Source organism: Drosophila willistoni (genome assembly GCF_018902025.1).
Source record: "Drosophila willistoni isolate 14030-0811.24 chromosome 2R unlocalized genomic scaffold, UCI_dwil_1.1 Seg200, whole genome shotgun sequence".
Lineage (NCBI taxonomy): Eukaryota > Metazoa > Arthropoda > Insecta > Diptera > Drosophilidae > Drosophila > Drosophila willistoni.
In genome coordinates, this window is record NW_025814051.1 from 4,793,579 (window position 1) to 4,816,383 (window position 22,805).

At 34.2% G+C, this 22,805-nt stretch overlaps 3 protein-coding genes across 3 annotated transcripts; all 3 read right to left on the reverse strand.

The window, feature by feature from the left end:
* Positions 1–312: 312 nt before the first annotated feature.
* On the reverse strand, positions 313–2,213 carry LOC6643551. The gene is made up of 2 exons (XM_002066254.3): positions 1,438–2,213; positions 313–711 (listed from the first exon to the last, which is right to left on the reverse strand). The coding sequence occupies exons 1-2, from the start codon at positions 2,211–2,213 to the stop codon at positions 399–401; spliced, it is 1,089 nt and encodes a 362-aa protein (XP_002066290.1). The 3' UTR covers positions 313–398.
* Positions 2,214–2,533: 320 nt separating this feature from the next.
* LOC6643552 (protein croquemort) lies at positions 2,534–4,723 on the reverse strand. The gene is made up of 5 exons (XM_002066255.4): positions 4,309–4,723; positions 3,939–4,241; positions 3,059–3,870; positions 2,901–2,991; positions 2,534–2,838 (listed from the first exon to the last, which is right to left on the reverse strand). Exons 1-5 carry the CDS (start codon positions 4,435–4,437, stop codon positions 2,626–2,628), a joined length of 1,548 nt encoding a protein of 515 aa, XP_002066291.3. The 5' UTR covers positions 4,438–4,723; the 3' UTR covers positions 2,534–2,625.
* Positions 4,724–6,731: 2,008 nt separating this feature from the next.
* LOC6643553 (phosrestin-2) lies at positions 6,732–9,388 on the reverse strand. Its single transcript, XM_002066256.4, has 4 exons — positions 9,184–9,388; positions 7,321–8,128; positions 7,126–7,255; positions 6,732–7,049 (listed from the first exon to the last, which is right to left on the reverse strand). Exons 1-4 carry the CDS (start codon positions 9,290–9,292, stop codon positions 7,002–7,004), a joined length of 1,095 nt encoding a protein of 364 aa, XP_002066292.1. The 5' UTR covers positions 9,293–9,388; the 3' UTR covers positions 6,732–7,001.
* Between the last annotated feature and the right edge of the window lie 13,417 nt (positions 9,389–22,805).

Genomic DNA, 22,805 nt, shown 5'->3' on the forward strand with positions numbered 1-22,805 from the left:
TAAATACTGACTACGTCAGTGCAATCATTTGCAATGGCATTTTAGGAGAAAATCTGACCAATCGATGGGCTATTTTGCACCTTGCCCAGTGTATACACAGACACACCATTTTGGTAGCATTATGTTTATTTCGGTTTTCAATTATTCATATGGGTAGCTATTTAATTAAGTCCGACTACGTGACTTTGGTACGGCTCCAGCTTACTAGCCGGGCTATATATCAGATAACGAGAGAGACAGAGAGAGGGAAAGAGCCAGACCAAGAGGCCCCATTTAATAATGTCAATTTCAGTTTACTTATGTGCATTGATTTTAGTTAAGACTATAAGGCTTTATTTAATACATGTATTCGTATGAATGTATGTGTGCATATACATATATGCCAATTTGAGTTGCATTTACAATTCCACTTGCCGCTGTTGGACCGTGTAGGTCAGCTGGAAGCCTGTTTCGGATGCACTTGTCTGCGCATCGCTGGAGAAGTAAATGACAAATGGCGGACGTGCAATGAGTTTCTCTGCAGTCAGTCCATTGCCACAGTAATAAGTTGGTCGTAATGCTGCATTGTTTACCATATATGAATTGGGTATAAGCAGATAGTCCGATGAATGTCCAACTGTTGATACCAAACTCTGACAATCCGCATCGTATCCAACGCCGGCCACATCGATATTATTTGTCTTTGATAAAGATAAATGATCGATGGTGTAACTGGAAAATAAAGATTAAATAAAAATATAATATAAATAATGCAAGAGTTGAGATATGTGTACGACATTAAAGATTTTAAGTGTGTCCAAAAAGTCACTAGCAACTTATACATAAGTTGAGAATTCAAGTCACATCACTACAAAGTGATTTTCAATTTTAAAGTTATAAAGAACCTTTACACATCTTGCGTTTCGAATAGCTAAAAATTTAATTATTATATATTTTAAAACTCAATTGAATGGAATTTTTTTTTACTTATGAAATGTTTCAATAAGTCATTCGAGACAGTGAACAATCAGCCATGGAATTTAATTTGTGTCTAGGAGTCAATTTGTCTAGTTTTCGGGACTCGTTTAATTTTAATATTTTAATTTCTAATATCCATTACCTTACGATTAGTAGTTAGAAAAAAGTGACTTGCATAAGTAATGCTAAAAATATCTTCATTCTAGTCCTGAATATTGTTCAGAACGTAGTGAACAAAAGTTAAAGTTAAAAATCTAATTGTTTGGCTTCTTTTGAATCTAATTACAATATAACTTGAAGTACCTAGGGATACATCTTTAAATCCTTAGGAATGGGAACTAGTTACAATAAAAGGTATCCAAGCAAATACTTGTTTAGTAAAATCATTTCAATTACGCTATTGATTCACTGCAATGACTCATTAATCAAAAATTTGTGTTTCAACCTGAGAGATATGATTTATCTAAATGTCACACTTACCTTATCTCATTATTGGCCATGCCCTTGATACAAATGGAATACTTCATATTGGGCACGTAATTGTCACTGCCAAAATTAAAGCTAACAATTTTGCCAGTTGTAGTTTGCCAATATTGATCACATCCGAGGGGCGCTAGCATTTCCAAATCGTTACGGGAAGGTGATCTAAGTGTCTGGATCAATTGGGCAGCTGGTCCATTGCCAGAACCAATGCCAGATTGGCCGCCAAATATGGTGCGTGGTAAGAGATTCTGTAGGGATGGCAAACCAGATACTTGCACAGGCATGGCAAAAACTGCTGGATCCATCTCCCTGCTGGAGGGCAGCATTGAGTCTGGGCATTCGAGTTGGGTCAGCGTCAACTGCCACACAGACTGTGGCGAACGTGTGGCCAGCGTGAAGAGCAACTGCAGCACTTGACCACGTTGCAGGGGCACATATAAATGCTGGCCGTTATTTTTGCCGCAAATGCGAAAACGCTGCTGCACCTGCAGAAAGTCCACGCATTCTAGCATCTGACTAGTGGCATTCAATTGAGGCTGCTCCAACTCCAGGCGCACGAAATCGATGCGCACTTGACACACTTGGTTGCTCCATGGTGTCACCTCGTATTGGCAGTGGTCCAATCCGCTCAGTTGAACGCCACTGGGACTCTGAATGGCAATGCGTTTTTGGCGCTGCGCTCTACCCGAATTACATTGCAACTGACAGTGGCAGAAACGGCAGAAGTAAAGGCAGAGCACGAGGTACACAACGTACAAAGAGGTACAATTCATTTTTATTGCTAAGGTTGATATGATTTCAATATTATTGCTGACTCTGACTTTTATAGCAATTGCTGATAACATATGAAATATATCTTTACTCACGAAGATAGCTGCCAATGACATTTGCTATTGATAACAAAGATAAAAGAGATGTTTAAAAATTATTTTCATGGTGAAATTCTTTCAAAATGTGTGCTGAGCTTTTATTTGTTGAAAACTTCACAAAATTATAAATTCCAAATGCACTCTGCAGCTTTCTAAAATATAATATCTTTACTTCATATATTTTTTTCTTTATGATATTTATTTAACAAATCAGTATTATCACAATTTTGGTTTTAAAAAATCCCTAATATCTTGTTATCAAAAAAAAAAGTCTATTATAATAGGCATAGATTATTTACTATAAGTAACTAAAAATTTAATTTTGCTGCCTTACAACTTCAGGGTATTGCTGTATACCACCGGATTCTGGCTCATTCTGATGATGTATAAGAGCTGCCTTATCGGCCGCACTTTGTCCATGCCATTTACGTTTCCATGTAAGAATAATGCCAATGCCAATTAGAATGCATCCCAAACATAACATACCCACTCCTGTATAACGTCCAATTGTGGGTAAATTAAGTGCCAACTATTAAGAAAAACAAATTTTAATTTAAAATTAAAAGAGAATTTAAGTTTGACTCAACCAACCTTTAATTCCTTGGCCAACTCTTTGTTGATAACAGCTCGGCTGGCAGTGGTAAATAGAGGTGCATAGAAACTGGGAATGCCTTTGAGAATGCTAATAAATAGAAATGAAGTTTTTAGAAAATTTTGGTTTTTTGTTTCTAACTTTAAAGTAAACTCACTCAATATCTGTATCTTCCTCCATGTATAACGTAATCATAACTGCTGCATTCACTTGCATTGGGACACCAAGTTTTCTTTCCATAATGATAAAGAAATTATTCTTTTCATAGTCTGGTTGAAAACCGATGATGGTATTTGAATAACTTTCATCGGCATACATGAAATGATCAGCTGACAGAAACATGGGAACACCCTCGGCACAAGGGCTCAAGTCAGTGGCTCCAGCTTGTGGACAATTATCTGGTTGCCTCTCCAGGGGGCAATAACATTTCATATTACCATTTATTTGGCCATTATCAAAGGTATTTGGAGTCACTTCATATTTCCATCCTGTAATGCCTTCAATTTCATAACTTTCCCCAGTAAATTCGAGATTAATAATTCGACAAGTGTCTGGTATGAATATGGTTAATGGTTTCTCTAACGGTTCATCGGGGACAAAGAGATCGGTGGTGCTACCATTTAGTCGTCCACAGTCACCTTCATACCAGCCTGTATGATTCTGTCCTTTCCAGAATTGAATGTCTCCCATTTGTTTGATATTACCCACACCAGTATGTACAGTAAATGCTCCTTCAAAGTCCTTCGAACCATTGCGATTTAAAAACCACGCAAAATGATCATCCTCAATTGCTGGAGCCAAAGGATTATTCAGTTCCTTAGCATAGTGCAAGAATTCATCGTAAAATCCTTCGAAAAGCCATTCGGCTGCTGTATGTGTGGCTGCCAGACAACCTCCATTCGAATTCAGTGCTTGATTAAAAAAAATTTTCATTAATTTAGGGCTGTCGCGCATTTGACTTGCAGCTGCCTATATTAGAGATGGAAAATAAGTACACTTTAAAATTTAGACAAATAAAAGTTGTACATGCAACTTACTATAGAGGGCAAATGAGGCACTGTAACGATATCACTTTGCTTGCCACCCGATAGTTCCTCCTCCCAGAACCAAGTTCTTTGTGGATTAAATGTCACTGTGTTATTATCATGCCATTCTAAATCCATTTTCTTGCGTTCCTCCCTATACACATAGGGCCCAAGTTGTTCAAACATCGGTTTTACACCATTGGCGGACACATCATCGGCATTGGTCCAATTCCATAGATACATGTACACATAAACTGGTATGGGTAGCTCTTCCCATTTTTCAAAAGTCTTCGAAGTGGGCGTTAACGGCAATGCCTATGAGTAAATGGCAAAATAAATTCACATTTTCTAGAAATTATAATCACTTCACTTGCACTCGCACCTTCATAATCTGTGTGTCTATGAAACTTGGCCATAATATTATGCATAGTAATCCAAATACGGCCAAAAAAGTTCCACTTCCAAATACCCAGATCTTTTGTTGGGTCACACTGCAGCAATTACAACACATCTTTACCCGACGACAACTTCTTTTCGAATACTGCAGATATAGTCACAAATGCTTAGCTTATATTGGTGTTCTAAAGCTATAATCTTTTGCTGGTTTTATAGATTAACCGTATTAGTCTCAAGAAGCACTCGCCAGTTTGTCAATCTTTTTGTGTTTTTTATTTCTTTTTGTGCGTTTGTTCATAAGTTATAACCCAATTGAACAACGGCTTATCAGGCCACACTGCAACTGGGTCTTTGCATAAAAGGCCAATCGAGATTAGCAGTCAATGAATCGAGCGATTTAATACTCTGAGAAAATCAAGCATATTATAATCAATCTCTAAGTGAGCCATTTAGTAAAACGGGAAAAATTATTAATATATGCAATATTTTGCAATCTAACTTATTTTATTCTTTGGAATATGCAGCCTTTAACCTTTTTAAAAAACTCCAAACTTCAGTATCTTTTCAAACAGTCAGAAACAAATTATTAAAATTTTGTTTTGCTTAGAGCATAAGGTCATCAAAGTCGGGGAAAGTGGTTATGGTGCTATAAGGATGAAATAAAAAAATTAAAAAGATTTAAAATTTTTCACTATAAAAGTTTGCCTTTAAAAAAGTGGAGTTTAAAAAATGATTGTTCAAGCTTTTCAAGTCATATGAAAAATCATTTAAAAGTTGCATTCAACTTATTTTGTATCAGCAACTCAAAACAATGACCAATTTTCTCAAAGCTCAGATACAGTAGGCCTTCCTTATTTCAAAGACATTATGGTGAATTCTATATCTATCTATTTTTGGATCCTCATAAAATTAAATTGCAAAATTAATCTAAGCAATTATTTTAATACTTAATTCTAAGTATTTTTATGAGATACACTTCTTGGGAGGCTTAATAAAGTCCTATTTTAACCAAAAAATTAAAACTGGTTATTATGAGGTTTGAGGTCAATAAATCTTATTATTTGGTTACTTAGAACTCAAGATTGTTTACCAAAGTCTGCTGACAACAAAACTTGGTGGTTTTTAAAAAAGATATAAATACACCCTTATAAGTATGTGTCTTGGTAAGATTTATCGACTTTAAGGCTACAAAACAGTTTTCATTAAATTTCATTCAAAAATGTATTTTACTTTGTTTTAAAAATTTCATTAAATAAAATTTTTGCAATTTTGTGTCTCGTTCTGTTGTACCGAAAATTTTTTTGATAAGTATATTGCTTGGCTACAAACACCTTTTTTACTAGAGTACTTAAATACATATTGTATTGTGCTTCACTATATCTTTACAGGTGGTCGAAATTAAATTTAAAACGACTATAGAATATTTTTTCACATCTACTAACTAATCTGTCTAGGTCTAGGTCTGGTTAATCTAATAGAATAATTATTGTTTGACCTGGTAACGATTGGAGATAAGTTTAAGTTGGTAGTTAACTGATTATTTATTGACTAATCAATGTTTGTGTTCGTTTAACACTCAACACAGTTTGGGTTATAGCTATTATTAACGCTTATCTAAAAACTATTTCACATTTTTGTATGCAATTTTTTTTTTTGTCAAACTTCAATAAAAGTTAGCCAATGAAGCCATTTAATCTTATCGTTATGGAAATGTTTGGTTGAAGATAATCTGTAAATATAATTTGCACAAAACAAAACAAAAACCATAAATACCTTACAAAAAGTTTTCCACAAAAATGCAAATCTCTTTTGAGGCTAATTGAATGGGCCACAAAAACCATTTAACAGTTGGTTGGCAGAGAAAGACAAATTACTTTAAGTTCGGTTTAATGATAAAGATGATGTTTTTTGTCTTGACGATGATTAAAGTTTTCATTTTAAATTTCGAAAACAAAACAATTGACATTGCCATCAACTCGAGTGAAATTTGTTCACTTTATGTTAGAGATGAATTGCTTCTTGTATATTTGACTTTTCAATGAAATTTATGAAATTTTCATTAGTAAATTTTATGCAAAAGACATTATGTGTCTGTCCCTCTGTTTCTATTTGTATATGTATGTGTGTGTGTGTGTGTGTTTGTATGAAATGTTTCACTTGATTTCCCAAAATGCACTTGAATAAATACATAATCTGCTGAACAATGTTTCTCTTGGCAAATATGTGCGGAATTAGATGTATATAATCAAGTGGCAAGTTTGCTTTTGGCCATTACTAAACAGACATATACACACACACACACACACATAGACAGCTGCATATGCTACTGCATCAATTAATAATATCTCAATGTGGTTGTGGGCCAGGTAATAAGCTAATGAGACTTAATCAAATACTATTTCAACCAAATCATTTGATCTTCTCCAGTATTTAATTCCTCTATTTTGTTTGATTTTGTTACACATACACACAATTATACATTTGTAGATATACATATTTTAGATATACATATATATGTATATGTATATACATATTATAAGAAAAAGTACGACGACTGCAGTTCAGAACATTTTCAGCAACAAATCAGCTACGTTTGTTTAGGCACACTAAGAAATTGTTTGTTTAGTTGAGGTAAACATTTTATCCATTTATATATTTAGATATATTTTGATTCGCCCTTTAGGCTTCAATAGAGCCCTCAGCCTCCAGTTGAGCCTTGCGGCTTGGCTGAGGAAAAAAAGAAATAATAATTGTGTAATTAGTTAATATTAAGGATTCGTTTATTTAAGCAAAGAAAACTTACCTTCGGATGCATTAGAATGAAGGGCAATTCAGCGCACAGTTCACCGCCCAAAGCACCCAAAAATAGTTTCACTTTAACCGCATAGGAGACAATTATGCCAAAGGCATCACGAGCATCTTGGCTGGCAATACTAGAAAAGAGATTAGAGGCAAAAAAATGAATTTGTTAGTTCATAGGTTAATTCATAATACTCACAGTGTAGTTGAGGCCAGTGCCGTGTCCTTGCGTTTGATATCACCCTCTACAGCAATGCCAGCCCTATCGCAATTGGCCACCAAAGTTGGCACTAGATACATGACCTTTTGCAAACTTGAACCCGGATTCAAGGGACATCCCTCACTGGTCTCCATGAAGGCAATTGTATTTCGGAATTGTCCATTTTGGAAGAGTACCACATCGACACCTTGCTGCACCATAGCCTTGACCTTCTTTACAACCTTGTTCGAATTGTTTCGTACACAAATATTGACCGCAATCTTTTCACCATGATGATACAGTTGTTTGTCCAGAGTCACTTCCAATTCCAGTTCACCGGGCGACAAAAGGAAATCCTTACGTACCACTGTGCAGGGCTGAATGCCCTGTTTGGTTGGTGCGTACTGCACCTTGCGGATGCCCAAATTGATGGTGCTGCGACGATGCGAACGATCGCAATCACTGTCGCCGGTGAAAATCTTCACAAAGTACTGCACACCGCATGGCTGACTCTCGTCACTGGCCCGCTGTTGCAGCACCACCGATGCTGGGGAACTGGGAGGCATTTGCATAATAAAGGGGAATGCATTGGAGCCCAGTTTCTTGAGTAGACGCTCCTGCATTTTGGTCAGTTGCAAATCTTGTTTTTGTTGTGGGCAAACCTGCTGCGAGACCAAAGTCAACTCCTTTTGGAAACGCAGTCCGATCATTTCATCATCTTCGCGTCCATAACGAAAATTGCAGACAAGCTGAACAAAGATTTTACGATTCTGACGCACGTACTCATCATCCAGTACAACGATGCCATCTACAGAAAGATAGACCCAGAGACAATGTGATTAAGGATGTAATTAATTGACGATGTTACAACTTCATGTTTTCATTTTGGTCACGTAACTAATAAGAAGCTTTTGTTGTGGTTAATGCAATAGACTTTGCATTGCATAAATTACAGATCCGAGAATTTAATTAGGAGCCTAGTACAATTAGAGGTCGACTTAGGTATGTAAATGGTTAACCTCCTAATAGCAATATGTAAGGCAACTCCATGGCATGCAAAGATAAATAATAGAACTTGTCGCTTTTTTTTTCATTTAAGTAATGATAATATTTCTATTATAACTTTACTTTATAAGCAAAGGTAAATAAAGATCTACTTTAAGAGTTTCCTTTTGCTAATATAATTACTGTCTAAACATAGAAGAATTATATGTTAAATAATTTCAGATGCATAAGGAATTTGATCGTTATTAACTTTTCACGTCAATACTCCTTAATTTGGAAAACAATCGAAGGGGTTCTGACGATATCTAATCTTCTAATCCACAAATGTTAAATTTGAGTATAAAGTAATGGAGAAAATTTTATTTCATAGTTATATTTTTCAAGAGATCTTAGATGATCATAAAATTTTGTGGCAATTATTGAAGTTTTTTAAACTTTTTTCTTACATTTTTTATGTTTTCCAATTTAAGTCATTTTTATGTGCATTGATCTATCAAATTCACAATTTACTTTTGTTGCCGAATTTGCTTTAATATAACAAAGGAAGAGAGAAAGTACTCATTGTTGAAAGGACTAGGGAAACTAAAATTTTTCAAATGAATGAATCCTATTAAATTATGAATATGGACTAACTCAGGACCAAAAGACAACAACCACTGACACAATGGGTAAATATATGAATCCGTCAGATAAAACGATGAAATTTTTCGTGGTCATTGGAGGAAAACCAACAAGCAAGCATTGCGTGTTGAATTAGATACAATCCTATACATATTAGTATGATGTATTGTACTACTCTCTTCTTTTCTCAGTTATCTCTTTTGCAGTAAACCAATAACTTTCTCCTTGTATACCCACCAATTGGTTCTACTTGTGTCACCGAATCCACAAATTCACGCCTATTCATATAGAGCGTGATCATGTTGTTCGGTGAACATTTCTTAAACACTTTAAAGTTGACGACCATTTTGAAGATAGTTTAAATTCTCTCTTGATTTAACGTTTGATTCGTTTTCGTATGTGTCCCGTGTACCGTGTACCGCGTGTGGCGCGTAGCGTTCTTCGCGTCGTTTTTAATTAAGGGCCAACGGCAATCCGCCATTTATACCTGGCATTGTGCAAATTCAATTAGTCCGCTTGGGGTATGTAAACAATTTTGTCGGAAAGTCTCTTCTAGGGCTTCCTTGCCTCGCCCCATATGTCGAATGGTGTCTTTGATATTGACATTGCTGGTGCTGGCGAGTGAATCAATAGTTTGCCATTAAATAATAAGCGCACTACATGGCGTATTAGCAACGTAAAAATAGCTGACTTTTCTAACATTGGTATTTTGTTTCATTTTCTATGTATGTTTTGTTGTTGTTTGTTTGTTTCGCTTGTGCGTGGAAAAATTATTACGTTGTGAAATGCTGAGACAGACATATCCATTTACGTAATTCATTGTTAATTTAATTGTTCGACCTTGAGGCATTTTATGCCCATAAGCTGTGTGTATGTGTGTCTATGGGTGCTAAGCAGTGATAAGCGACCTGTTAATATTTTAATGACAGCAATTAAATCTATAAAAATGGTAAACAAATTTTTAATTCCTCAAATGTGTCACATTAGCTTCAACTGATAAAATATGCAAAAAAAAAAACTAATTCGAAAATAATCCCTTTGATTTAGGACAAAGCGGTCACTTAAAATTTAACAAAATGTGAAACCGTGAGAAACCGAAAAAACCCTGTTAGCGAGTTTTTGGGTCAGTTGATTATTATTAGAAATATTAATCTAAACAACCTTTTTCGATTATTATCTATGTTTGTTTTAAATTCAATTTTCTTAATTTTTTCCAGGTTCGAGTAGGTCTAAACCTAATCGAAAAATGACATTTTACTTATTGCAGTGCAATTCCTATTCAACAGGTGGCTAGTTAAAAGTGGAAAACATTTTGTTTCCATGATTATAATTTGAGCCAATAAAATTATGCCATAACTGTCAATGTGAGAGTGAACAGACAGTTTTTCAGCAATCTAATCAAAATGTTTCGTGAGCAAAGCATTTTTTAATCAATAATCAAATATAAAAGTACCCAAAAAAAGGCAAAAAAATTGCATTATCAGAGAAATTTTTAAACCCCCAAGCAGACGAATAAAATTTCCCATATTAAGCTAGTCTTTGACCTTTTGTGATGCAACATAGCCAAACCATAAAAATGAGATTTATCGTTTTTCTTTCTATGGCAAGACGAACAAAAGCATTGCAGGTTCAGCATTTTGAACAAACAAATGGAGTTCTCTCTCAATCGATTTAGACACGAATGTATGCACTAAGGATGAAGCAAACAAGAGACAGAAAAGTTAATAGATTTTAATTATAGTTTAAATTCTTGAAGCAGCATATTACCTCACCTCGATGGGACATGCAGGTATGTCTTTTGCTTCATTTCAAGTTCTTTTCCATGTGCTGAAATGAAGATGGGCCAACGATGACAACGACCATGTATGTAAGTGCTAAAGTTTTTGCCGTCTCTTCATTATTGTCTTCGTTTTTGTTGGACCCATGGCGACTGTCCGCACCACCCACTAATACGGTAAGGACACACACACACACACACTCGAACATACACATACACACACCCTCAACTTCCAGGGCTCGACCACGACCACACAATAAAGCAGAATATATTTCACACAACTTTGTTCATATTTTTAATGTCAGGAGTATAATAATTATTACGTTCAATGACTTTGTTAAGTAGCCTACTTTATGCTAATGTGATTTTGTTGTATAACTTCAACAAAAAAGAACAATAGCACCAGCACCAGCATCAGCATCAGCTACAACAACAACAACAATGTCTGTGAGGGTTTTTACATAATTGAATGCAAAGTAGAATGTCACTATGAAGTGAATTTAAAAGGCAATATTAGTTAGAGAAGAAATTATGCAAAGGACTGAAACGACTACAGAGAGTCCTTAATAAAAAGAGAGAATCACTGATGTATTTTCTATTAATTTTGATATGAAAAATACTGTAAGTAATATCAATATAGTGCATATGACTCACATATCTACCGTGTGTATCTTGCTCTATTTAATTCCCATTCCTAACTAAACTTGCCCTCATTCAACAAAGCTTACTAATCCTCAGATTTAGTACAAATATAAATTCTTATTGATTTTGTATGTTCATTCTGGTAGCTACTTTAAATACAAAAAGTGGGTCAAGAGATAGTTAGACGATTTTGTAAAACAAAAAACATTTTTTTTTAAATTAATGGCGCTTATCGGTTATTTCAATGTCTGAACAATTCTTCTTTATTGCAAGTTACCTAAAGGAGCTAAACCTAAAGGTATCTTGATGAATTTCTTTAAATATTAGACTGTTTGAGCTAAGAGATGGGTACTATGATGTTTCTTATGGAAAAATTTCAAAACATTTCTTGTAAAATAAAAATGAAGCGGAAAAATTTTACTGGAACTATGCAATAGTTCTTTGGAAAATGGGAACTTTTTTGTTTATTTCAAAACCTTTTTGTTTGTCCGAATGACATCGACAAATTTAAAACCAAATTTTTTAATAATATTATTATTGCATTACATTTTTACCTTTCTTGCAGATCAAATATATAAAAATTATTACACATTGACAATTGTTGCTTTCGATTTATAAAAGAAAACTGGATTAAAAAACTTCTTTTTAAAATTTGATATTTTTTTCCCCCTTTTGGAAAATAGAATTTCGAAACTTTAACAACTTTTAAAAACTTTATCGAAACATAGAATTTAACTGTACCAAACAAAGAATACAGAGTTTTCTTTCTTTTCTGCCTTTAATATCTTTTACACTTTATAGTTTTAGTAGAAAATAATGTAAATTAAATACAAAATAAAAATGTTACAGAAAAGTGTCCACTTCTTTTTCATTTAATATTTAAAAGAAGAATCAACCTCATCTATATTCTGTGTTGTAAGCGGTTATTTTTAGTCCTTGATTAGAAATTCTCTAATTGAATAACGACTAATCAATTTTAGATTCTCTGACCCGGACACACACATACATATTTACCACATCACACAGTTGTGTGTGTGTACACTGAGTACACAAGGATGCAAATTTGCCAGCAATCAATGCATGACCAATGGGTGTCACGCCTCTTCACTCCTGACTCTTCTTGGAGCCTCTTGGCTCTTTTTCGAAGGCGTCGCCATGGCCATCGTTCCATTGGCAGCAAAAACGATTGACGTAAACAACAACAAGAAGCTACTCAAGTTACCTTCTGTGACTTTGTGCCGTTAGCAGCTACACCTTGCAATGCACACACACACAAACATACATACATATATACATATGGACATACATATGTAAGCAAATATATGTATGTATATTGAGAGATTTGTTCACCCACGATTAGTTGACGTTGGCGTACACACAGAATTTCCGCGCCATTTGCTGTCACTTCGCCAGTTTGCACATCGTCGTCGTCGTCGTTGTCGCTGTCGTTTTCGTCGTCATCGGCAACGGCAACGTCGCGACGTTGTTGCTGTTGTCGTCGGCGTCATTCCAGCTTTTTTCTTTCTGTGTGTCTCAGAGCTCTCTTACTGCCAAGTTCACTCATGCATCACGTTAGCAGCTTTTTTTCTTCCTATATTTCTACGGATGGAGTGAGATGTCCTTCCATTGGTCTAATGGTAACGGGAAATGTCAGGCAGGCACCCAGTCAGCCTGTCAGCCAGCGAGCGGTAACATTGATTGTCGTTTTCTTGTTGAGAAGGTTTTTGGCGTCATTGACAATATTTTTCTTTCTTTTATTTTTATACCCTGTAACCTATATAAAAAAAGAAAGAATATACAAATAGCATGGACTTAGAAACGGAAACACTCCGAAATATGTAGAAATATCTATGACTACGTATGCTTAGCTAACAATAGGATTTTTAGCAATTTTATAATTAGTATAGAAAATTTTTGGGTTCTTTGAAGCTACTAAAAATCTACATAATATACGAATAAACGGGGACTTCGACTTGTGTCTTTAGGAATTTTATTTTCAATCAATCTGAACTCTTTGTATCACTGTATCAATTTTTCTACTTTTCCCAAACCTTCTGACTTTTTTTTTATCAAATTTAAAAATAAAAGATTTTAGGATTTTAAATTTTCATTTTATTTAAGACTTAGGATGTGTGTTTAATATCCTAGATGACGTATTTGGACTTTTTTGCACACATCCTTATCGATATACTAGAGCAGATATTTTATTCGTGGTCTTTATTTTTTTAAGTCTATTACCTAACGCCTAATTCAAAAAATTTGGAAAAACCAAATGAATCCACGGGAATATGAAATAAACCTTAGTTCTGTTTGACAAGCACCGATTAAAATTGGAGGTAAGGTAGTTAAATTGGGTATCTCAGGCAAGTTAAATTTTTCATGTATCGATAAGAATTGAAAAAACATTTGTTTAAACACAAAGTGTATTGCACAAATGTATACTATAAACGTACATTTGGTAGGGCATTTAAAAGTCGAGAAGTCTTTATCATTTAGTTCTCTTTTGGAGTGCTCTTTTTGCTAAGGCAGAAAATTTCATTTTCTTTTTGAATTTTGAGATAATGCATTGCAATTTTCCATGTTGTTGAGTCATGATTGCAGGGGAAATGGATTAGAAATTTTAATCGTCCATATCAAAGGTAAGTCTCAATTGCACTTAATTGGGATCCCATCTGCCTGAATTCTATGAAACTGGTCAAAACATGCTAATTAGCCAATTGCAAGATGCTGTTTAACTCAAGTCTGTATGCTAACTAAACCAGTTCCTGTGTCTTTTGAGCAACTGTTTAACACTTATCAGTATTCCTCAACTTTAAAGGATAAATTGAAAAATGTTTCGGGATGTGTTTCTGCCGGCATCTGTGTCTGTATTTGGCATGAAAGAATAACGTAATAGCAGGCTAATTTCCCATGTGCACGCTGGCCTTGTTAAATTGATGTATTGCCCAGGTAAAAATGAAAGAGCCTCAGCCAAAACCGATCCAAGCGTAAAGCAAACAAAAACCCCTACCAACAAAATCGGGGGCAAAAAAAAAAACAGGAGAAAAAAAAAATTGAAAGTGGCAAGCCATGTTGCCTGGGAGTCAACGTGAAGGTAGCATAACTGAAAATATTGTGAAAATGGCTTTTGCCTAGCTTCGACAACAATGCACTTGCACTTGCCACCGCCATCCCGAAACATTGCCACATACCCCTAACTGGTATTGCTGGTATTTTGCGGTGAGTTTTTGACACAAATTTTGTCGATGACATGTTCAATACACAAAAGCTGCGTGCTTAAGTTCGTTCATCCGTATTGTTATACTACCTAGGACATGGGGCTCTTCCATTTACCAATATTTGCAGGCATCGAACGTGTTTAGGTTCTTGCCCTCTGGCCCTTTACCACCTCACTATCTCGCTCTTTCTATCTCTCTTGATTTCAATCTAACTCTACAATTTCATTGCTTTGTTAAAGCCTTTTAAAAATTTAAAAAAAACAAACATTTCTTCTTTATTTGGCTGTCAGCGGGTGGCATATAAATTTGACAGTATTTCCCTATTTGACTTTTACCATTATTTTTGTTTCATTTTTTTTTTGTTTTGCATATTTATCCTATTAACACATTTAATGGAGAGTCACACACACGCGCCTAACTTTTGTCTCAACAAAAATCTCGGCAGGGTTTCTTTAAGCTGTATGTCTGGTTTTATTTCACTTTCCTTGATAAGGGTATATAGAATAAGCTGTTGAATATGTAACTGGGAGAAAGGGCTGAGTATATGTAATGTGTATTTGTTTCATGCTATGGAAGATTCTTATAGTTTTGTATTTATTTTATTATGCGATGTAAAATTATAATTTGTCTTTCAATTTTTTTAGATTAAGGTAGTTTTTCACACTTAATTAACAATCAGATTGTCGAGATAAGGTGTATAAATTTTGTCTAAGATGAAAACGTTACAATTCCTCTACCTTTTTTGATGTATACATTCCCATATGGTTTATTTATGTCTCTTGTGGTGGTTACAAAGTTGAAGACTCTACTTTATCCAAATTGGCCAAGTAATAAACGTGTTTGAAATTATTGAAACTTTTTTGTTAACCAAAAACCACACAAAAACTTGAAACGATATGAATTGATTTTGTTTTTGTGGCACATAAAACTTTATTACTGCTCCCAAAGGAATAATTTGTTTGCAGGTGGAGAAGCGAACGTTACAAATTCCATAGCATACTTTTTAGCTTAGGGTATATGGGTGAACTGCTATCAATTTTTGCGGCCTGCTATAAGATAACTATTGATAGATTTATTAAATAGTTTTAATTATTTATACGAAAAATCGTGGTACATACTTTTACCTTCGTTTGTCTTTAATCTTTATTCCTAAGTAGATGGCTTGCCAGATTGTTTTTTTGCTTTGAGCCAGCTGATTTGGGTAGGGTTTGCTTAGCTACGCAGAATTGCCTGCGTAAAAAACGATTCGTTTTTTTTTATTAAAAAAAAAACTGGTGTCTTTTAGAAATTCTTCTTTGGAAAGCAAAAGGAAGTAATTAATAAACGATTTGTTGTTTTTTTTTTGTTAAATTAATGAGAAAACTGGTAGATCGCAGCTAGTATTTCTTTGAAACAATAATCAAATCTATACTGTTGTAGACTGATTACTCCGCATTAATTTTAGGTTATATTTAACAAGAAATTATATTCATGATTTTAAATGGACGTTGTGCTTGGCTCGAGTTTGGCGTCCGTATATGACTGACGTGACGTTGTACTCGACTATGACTCAAGCTCTCTAAATACGTCTGTCTTCTCCGACGCGCAAAAACCAACACTTCATCTCTCATCTGTTCGTTATCGCTCGCCAATTCGAAATGTTTATTGGTCCGTCTTTGTGATCAGTGGGATTTATTCCTTTATTTAAGTGACCTATGAATATTTTTATATTTTTTTAGTTAAAACTGAAATTATGAATTATGTAACATTGTACATACATCTTATCATAATAATATAGATTAAAAAACCATTCGATTTCCCATGAATTCACATTATATAAATTTTTTGGGATTCTATTATGAAGAGCAAATTTATAATCATATTTTTATTAAAGTTTCTCAAAACCAATTTAAAACAAATTAACGTGTCACCAATAATTAATAATTTTCAATAATTTATTGAAAGAACTTGATCAAATTCTACCAATGAAATCCATGAAATGAGATTGAATAAATTTCATAGTTGATTCATAGAATAAATTTGTGGCGACAATATACGGCGTGCAGTTGGTACTCTGTTCCGCTGCGCCTTTCGCTTTGCTGACAATTCCAATGAGACACATGGCGCTCCCATAACTTTCATTGCAATTAACTACAAGAGGACTACCGCTATCTCCATTGCACAGCTTAAAACCAACTGCCAATGATATATTAAAGTTATCGCTGTGATTCGTAATCCCAGTTACAATAAAGGGCATGAGTTGGAGTTGTCGAGTATCACTTGACCAGGCATTCACATTTCCTTCGGTACTATTTGAAATAGTACGATTGATGTTGGTCCAAGGTAGACAAATAATTCCCTGACCCATATGATTTTCCACTCTGTGCTTCATCTGCAAAATGGCAATGTCGTTAGATAAATTAAATTTATCAAATTCCCTGGAATTAGGGTAAACAAAATTGACTTTTTTTTCAATAAAAATTATAATATTTTTTGGACTTACGGATGTAGCCAATATCTATATACCTCCCGAAGTTGATCTTTATTAGATATGTTATTAGTATTAACTTGTAAGTAACCAATTAAAAGCATATTTTCTTCAATTTGTTTATCGTCCATAATAAGGCAATGTGCAGCAGTTAGTACCAAATCAAGTCGAATCATAACTCCAGAGCATTTGTGTATTATATTTGTCAATACTTTACCTAAAGTTATATTTAACTTCATAAAAATGGCAACTGTGGATGAGGCTCTAGCTGTGCCTAGCTGAATATTTGCTTTTGTAGGAATAAGAGTGTGTGAATATGTTTTTTGGCATTCTTGGGAACAATATTTATCTTGTGTGGTATACAATTCTTGTAATCCATCCCATGAACCATTTTTTAAACATGTCACAGAGGATTGTCTTTCATTATTAAGAAAACCAATGGCACAAGAAAAATTTGCTATTGTTCCGGGCAAATTGATTGCATTTTCCCGGCAATTAACGCTTATACCATCTAAGGTACATTTTGGTTCCATAGCATAAAGTTGATTTAGTTCTCTTGCACTGCAAAGTTCTGAGAGAAAAATAGCCAAAAAGTATATTCAATTTAAATACTATTGTTGTCGAAGCTTACTTACTAATGCATTGCGGTTGATCGTCTTCCAGTTCCAACCACTTTGTTCCAGAGCATGTCAAATCAATGCTACAACTAACTATGCTCCCCAAAATCAAATAGTGTCCGTTTATGCAGTTAATTGTAACAAAACTATCATTGATCGTGGGTGTAATACCTTTTCCAGCCGATAATATTTGCAAATTCTTATCATTGTTTTTGTAAATTTTCATTGTATCTTTATCATAATAGTCCATAGAACATGTATCAATGGAAAATTCTATAGTTTGTCCAGGTTCGTTAATGATAACACCTGCCAAACATGTTCCAGTTGGACAGTCGACAAACACTCCACTTCCTGTAGCGGCACTCACGCTTGATGTGCTGTTATTAGGCCAGAGATCAATTTGTATTATGCTTATAGCAGTTACTCGAATACCTCGCTTCCCATAAGTAACAAGTTTCTCATAAATTTTCGCCCTCTCGAATGTTCGAACAACATAGGGTTTGGGTATATATACATCCAAAGCAGTTTCCAACTTCAAAGCGACGCAATTGTTTAAGCTATTGTGTGATTAAAAAAAATTGGGAATTGATTATCACACTAACAAACTTCTATTAAAGATCACTTTTATGCTGCCAATAGCCCATTACATTACTTACACAAATTGATTTGTTCGATGCACATTGTGAAATCTCCGACTATAAATAAATAAATTTATTTCTTGTGAGTTTTCGCCAACATTGGCTTTAGCTTTTAGAAGACATTGGTTGGCGGTAAGAATCAATTTCGGTTGGATCACAGTTCCCACACCAATTTCATTGAAACATTGGGAACCCGAACATTTAGGCGTTTTCACATATACTGGAACAACAAACGATGTATCTAAAGACAACACTGTTTTATTTTCTACTAATACTAAGATTAGACACCAAATTATTTGCGATGACATTTTTATATTGTATTTTACCCTATGGCGTTTAAATTAAACTAAACCAATGACTTGGGATTCAGCTTGCTCGCTCTTATAATCAAAACATGGTCCATAGAAAAAAAATCTGCGCTTATCTCATTTTGTTAGGTACAATGACCCCAGATTAAATTCGTTTTTTTAAGTGTTCAATTGAAATACTGTAGAACATGCTACTAATAATCTGAAATTCAGATTCCGAATTCGACGTTCTAAGTTTAACCATCGTATAATTTATATTCAAAGCTGTCAATCTTTACAAAATGGGATTATATCTGTCAACATAAGCAAGAGATCATTAGTTGATGTAAACTTTAATTCTTTAACCTGTACCATGGATCCGTTCAAAATATTTAAAGAGTATACAAACTTTGGAGTGGCTCTAAGTTTCTGACTCTCTGTTTTATTTCTGGTTTACCTTTTTTATGGCCCGAAGGGCGCTGGCACAATTCGAAAGAATGTACATACATATGTATGTGTATGTCGTGTATGCTGAGATTTTCATATTCATTTTTTTCTTTGATTTGTCTTGTCATAGTTCTACTACCGCAACATTGAAATTTTTTTTCAATCCCATTTTTTTGTGTTCCAGTTTATAGCTTTGGGCCCTGCATAAAAAATCATGTTCTGACACATTCCAAGAGTGTCACACGAAATGTCGAACTGAAATGTGGGAAAAAATCTCTTCTAATTTAAGTTTTCGTTTAGTTTTCTCTCCATGGACTAATTCCTAATTGTTGACAGGCTTTTTCTTTGCTCTCTTTGTTTTTGTAAGTTTTCCAAATACTCTGGAAAAGCAATTAGAAGCTAAAGATTTTACCCCCCCCGTTGTTAGGGTAGGACGAAAAAACGATTTGTCATTGGCTAAGCAATGTTTAAGGGTTAATAGTTTTTGGTAAGTACTTAGCAAGCATATAATGTGATTGATTGGACAAAGCTGTCAGCTGTAGATGGAACAAATGTTGGGTGTAAAATGGGTAAAAACAAAAAAACAAAACTGCAGGAGTTAAGTCCTACATTAAATTCGTCTTCTTTCTTTCTTATATTACGACTTTATATAGTACAACAATTTATTGTGAAATCTAAAAGTAAGTCAAAAAATTTCAAAGCAAATCAAATATTGGACTGTCAATTTGTTGGCCCAGTTGAAACTAGGCATATATAGTTAATATCACTACCAACTAGATAATATCTATACATATATGCAACTCTTTACTTGCTATATCTTTGGATATCATTCAATTATACACGGAGTTAAAGGCTACTTTGAGCAGTTTTATGAAAAAAAAATTACTTTGCTTTCATTAATTTTATGTACACCGGCCTTAAATATATGTGGGAAATGGCATTGAGAGAGCAGAATCTAAAGTGATAGAAGAGAAAAAACAAACACGTACTGGCCGAACATTGTAGTAATATGAGAGAGAGCAGGGCATGTGATCATTATATAAGTTGAGGGAGAGCTTGTTAAAGAGGCCGAAAATCATTCGTGAAGATACTGTCAACTGAGTCGCACGTCAAGGTTCATAAGTAGTCCACTGTTATTTTTAAAAGTATGTGAATAAATTCTTAACAATATATTGAATTCGATTGTCATCAAACAATTCAAATATTAATAAATTAATAAATATAGTTACGATCATTAAATCAACGCTACATATAAACATACATAGTAAACATAATGACTAAACATCTGTTGATGAAATGCAATAAAAAATGTAGGAGTCTAAATAATGTAGATTTTTTCTATTGATACCTTATGTATAGGCGATTCAGTAAAATAAGGTGTCGTCATTCATCATAGACAACTAATATATTTTTCATTATTGTTTCTTAGAATCTGACTTTGGCAACACTTGATAAAAGTGAAAAACAAAAAAACAGAATTCTTACTAATTTTCATTTCATTTAAATTAATTAATTTTACTTACAGAGAGCCCGTTATAATGCTGGACAACGGCATGCAGGTTAGACGTCTGAAAAGAAGTCACCTTGACCTCTCATTTAGACCAGAGACGGACAGGCGTAAGCCCCATGTCATGTTTACCTTTGACAATATTTGCTGAATCTATTTGGAATAGATCGGAAATAAAAATAAATAAAAAAAAAATTTTAAAGAGAGTGCTTTTTCTTATTAACATCGGTAGACATATTTTGGATAGTCGAAAAAATATACATAAAATTAAATAAATAAATAATTTACGACCCTTTCTTTAGATTTTATTTGGTTGTTTAAACGCATGTGTAACTTTGTATATGCTTCAATAATTATTTTTATCACAAGTCTAGCTAATGAACATTATTTCAACAACTATTGGAAATATTCAGAATTAAAGTTATTTTGTATCTAACAAGATTGTGCAAAACAAATGAGTATGCAAAATTAAGGTAAACATTAGATATGCAAATTATGCTTTATCCCTTTTTGCTATATTTAGTTTTAGTTTCCCAAGAATACAGCTTATAGGTTGTGAAAATAATTTAAATTAAAACAAACCATAAAGTCCTTTTGAATATATTTTAAAAAGACCAACTTGCCAAACGCACAGAAATGTTTGACTATTTGGTAATGTTTTAATTAAAAAATGCCTTAAATAATTTGAAAAATATACATATATGTAGGAAAAGGTAAATATTTTTTCATGTAATTTTTAAAAATCGTTTTCCTCTCATCAAACTAATTTAGTTTCTCCTAAGTAAACTAAATAAAAGCTTTACACACAATGAGCTGCTCTTCTATAAAGTAGTTCACATGCCTAACCTAGCAGAAAAGCTAAATTCATTTAATTAAATTTCCACAACATTTTCAACCATGTATATGTACATACATATATGTAGGTATAGGATAAAACAAGAAGAGCTCCTGCAGATGGTGCTGCTGCATCTACTCCTGCTGCACTGCAGCATACTTGAGTAAGCTGACTGATTAAATTTACACATTGAACCGCAACTGTTGCTCCCTATCCAAAAAGATGAAAAAAAAAAAATATATATCAGAGAAATGGGATAAAAAAGAGGGAGTAAAGTAAACCTAATAAAAAGCATAGTTGGCTGCTTGAAGAAACGAAAATTTTTACAACCCAGACAAAAAGTTGAAGTTGAGGAGCATTAAAATGGAAAATCAATTGATGGCCAAGCTGATGGGGGGCTTTGCACATATTGTGCAGCTTCTTCTACTTTTACGTCGTCAATTGCTTGTAAGTGAATGTAGTAAAAAAATATTTTACAACTCTCAAATCCCTGGAACACGCTGCGTATGAGCAATTTCATGTGAGCCAGCAAGTGAATTAAGCTAAGAAGATATATGAGAAGAGCAAAGGAAAAGAAAGATAGAGAAAAACGATAGGTGGGCGAATGGGGACATGCAATGCCAATTTAGTAGAGTTTTTCTCTACAACCATTGCTCACTTCAAATGTTAATCAATGCTGGACAGGCTCATCCCTGGGCCCACTTGGCATGTGTCAAGTGTAGCCAATATTGATGTGTGCAATCTCAAGAGCGAACTTCCAACCGCATTGCTCAATTTGCATGCACTTGGATTGTATGGCCAAGAGGGCGACGACCACTTGCGTTTCACTTCACTCCATGCGACGCCCCACGCTCCCCACCCATTTCGCTCATCCTCCATTCTTTGCTGCTACTGCAATTTGAAATGCATTTTCAATGCAACAACAAAACACTGTACACGCCATTCCCATAGAAAAGTCTCTTTACCCCAATGTTCATGCATAAATTCAAATGCGTTTTGCCCACTCCCCTAACTCACAAGACTAAGCAACTTGACTTGGCAGCAATCTAAGGCATCTGTTTCAGCTGGTCTTGGTTTTTGGTTCTGACCAGACCATGGCACACTACGTATGTATGTATGGAAATTGTCTATCAATTTTAAGGACATGCCTGCCCATTTTTCAATGTTGATGAAGACCGGATAAAACGATTATTTTCCAACTTTACTATGCTTGTTTTCTCTTGTTTACATAAATTTTGTCACAATGTTGCTTAAAAACAAAAGATATTAAAATTAAGATTTGCAAACTACATATTTTCTATATACACATTCATTATGATATATACTCATTTATATATAAAGGCTTAGAGGGACATTCTGAAATTGCCTTTATTAATGTTAGCCCAAAAGTTTATGAATTTATATAGTTTTGTAAGTTCATTGTT

Coding starts and splice junctions, on each gene's coding strand:
- LOC6643551 (XM_002066254.3), bottom strand. CDS start 2,213: ATGAATTGTACCTCTTTGTACGTTGTGTACCTCGTGCTCTGCCTTTAC. Junction 712..1,437: donor ATGGCCAATAATGAGATAAG/GTAAGTGTGACA, acceptor TTTATTTTCCAG/TTACACCATCGATCATTTAT.
- LOC6643552 (XM_002066255.4), bottom strand. CDS start 4,437: ATGTGTTGTAATTGCTGCAGTGTGACCCAACAAAAGATCTGGGTATTT. Junction 2,992..3,058: donor GAGGAAGATACAGATATTGA/GTGAGTTTACTT, acceptor TCTATTTATTAG/CATTCTCAAAGGCATTCCCA. Junction 2,839..2,900: donor AGTTGGCCAAGGAATTAAAG/GTTGGTTGAGTC, acceptor TTTTCTTAATAG/TTGGCACTTAATTTACCCAC.
- LOC6643553 (XM_002066256.4), bottom strand. CDS start 9,292: ATGGTCGTCAACTTTAAAGTGTTTAAGAAATGTTCACCGAACAACATG. Junction 8,129..9,183: donor GACACAAGTAGAACCAATTG/GTGGGTATACAA, acceptor ATCTTTCTGTAG/ATGGCATCGTTGTACTGGAT. Junction 7,050..7,125: donor TCATTCTAATGCATCCGAAG/GTAAGTTTTCTT, acceptor TTTTTTCCTCAG/CCAAGCCGCAAGGCTCAACT.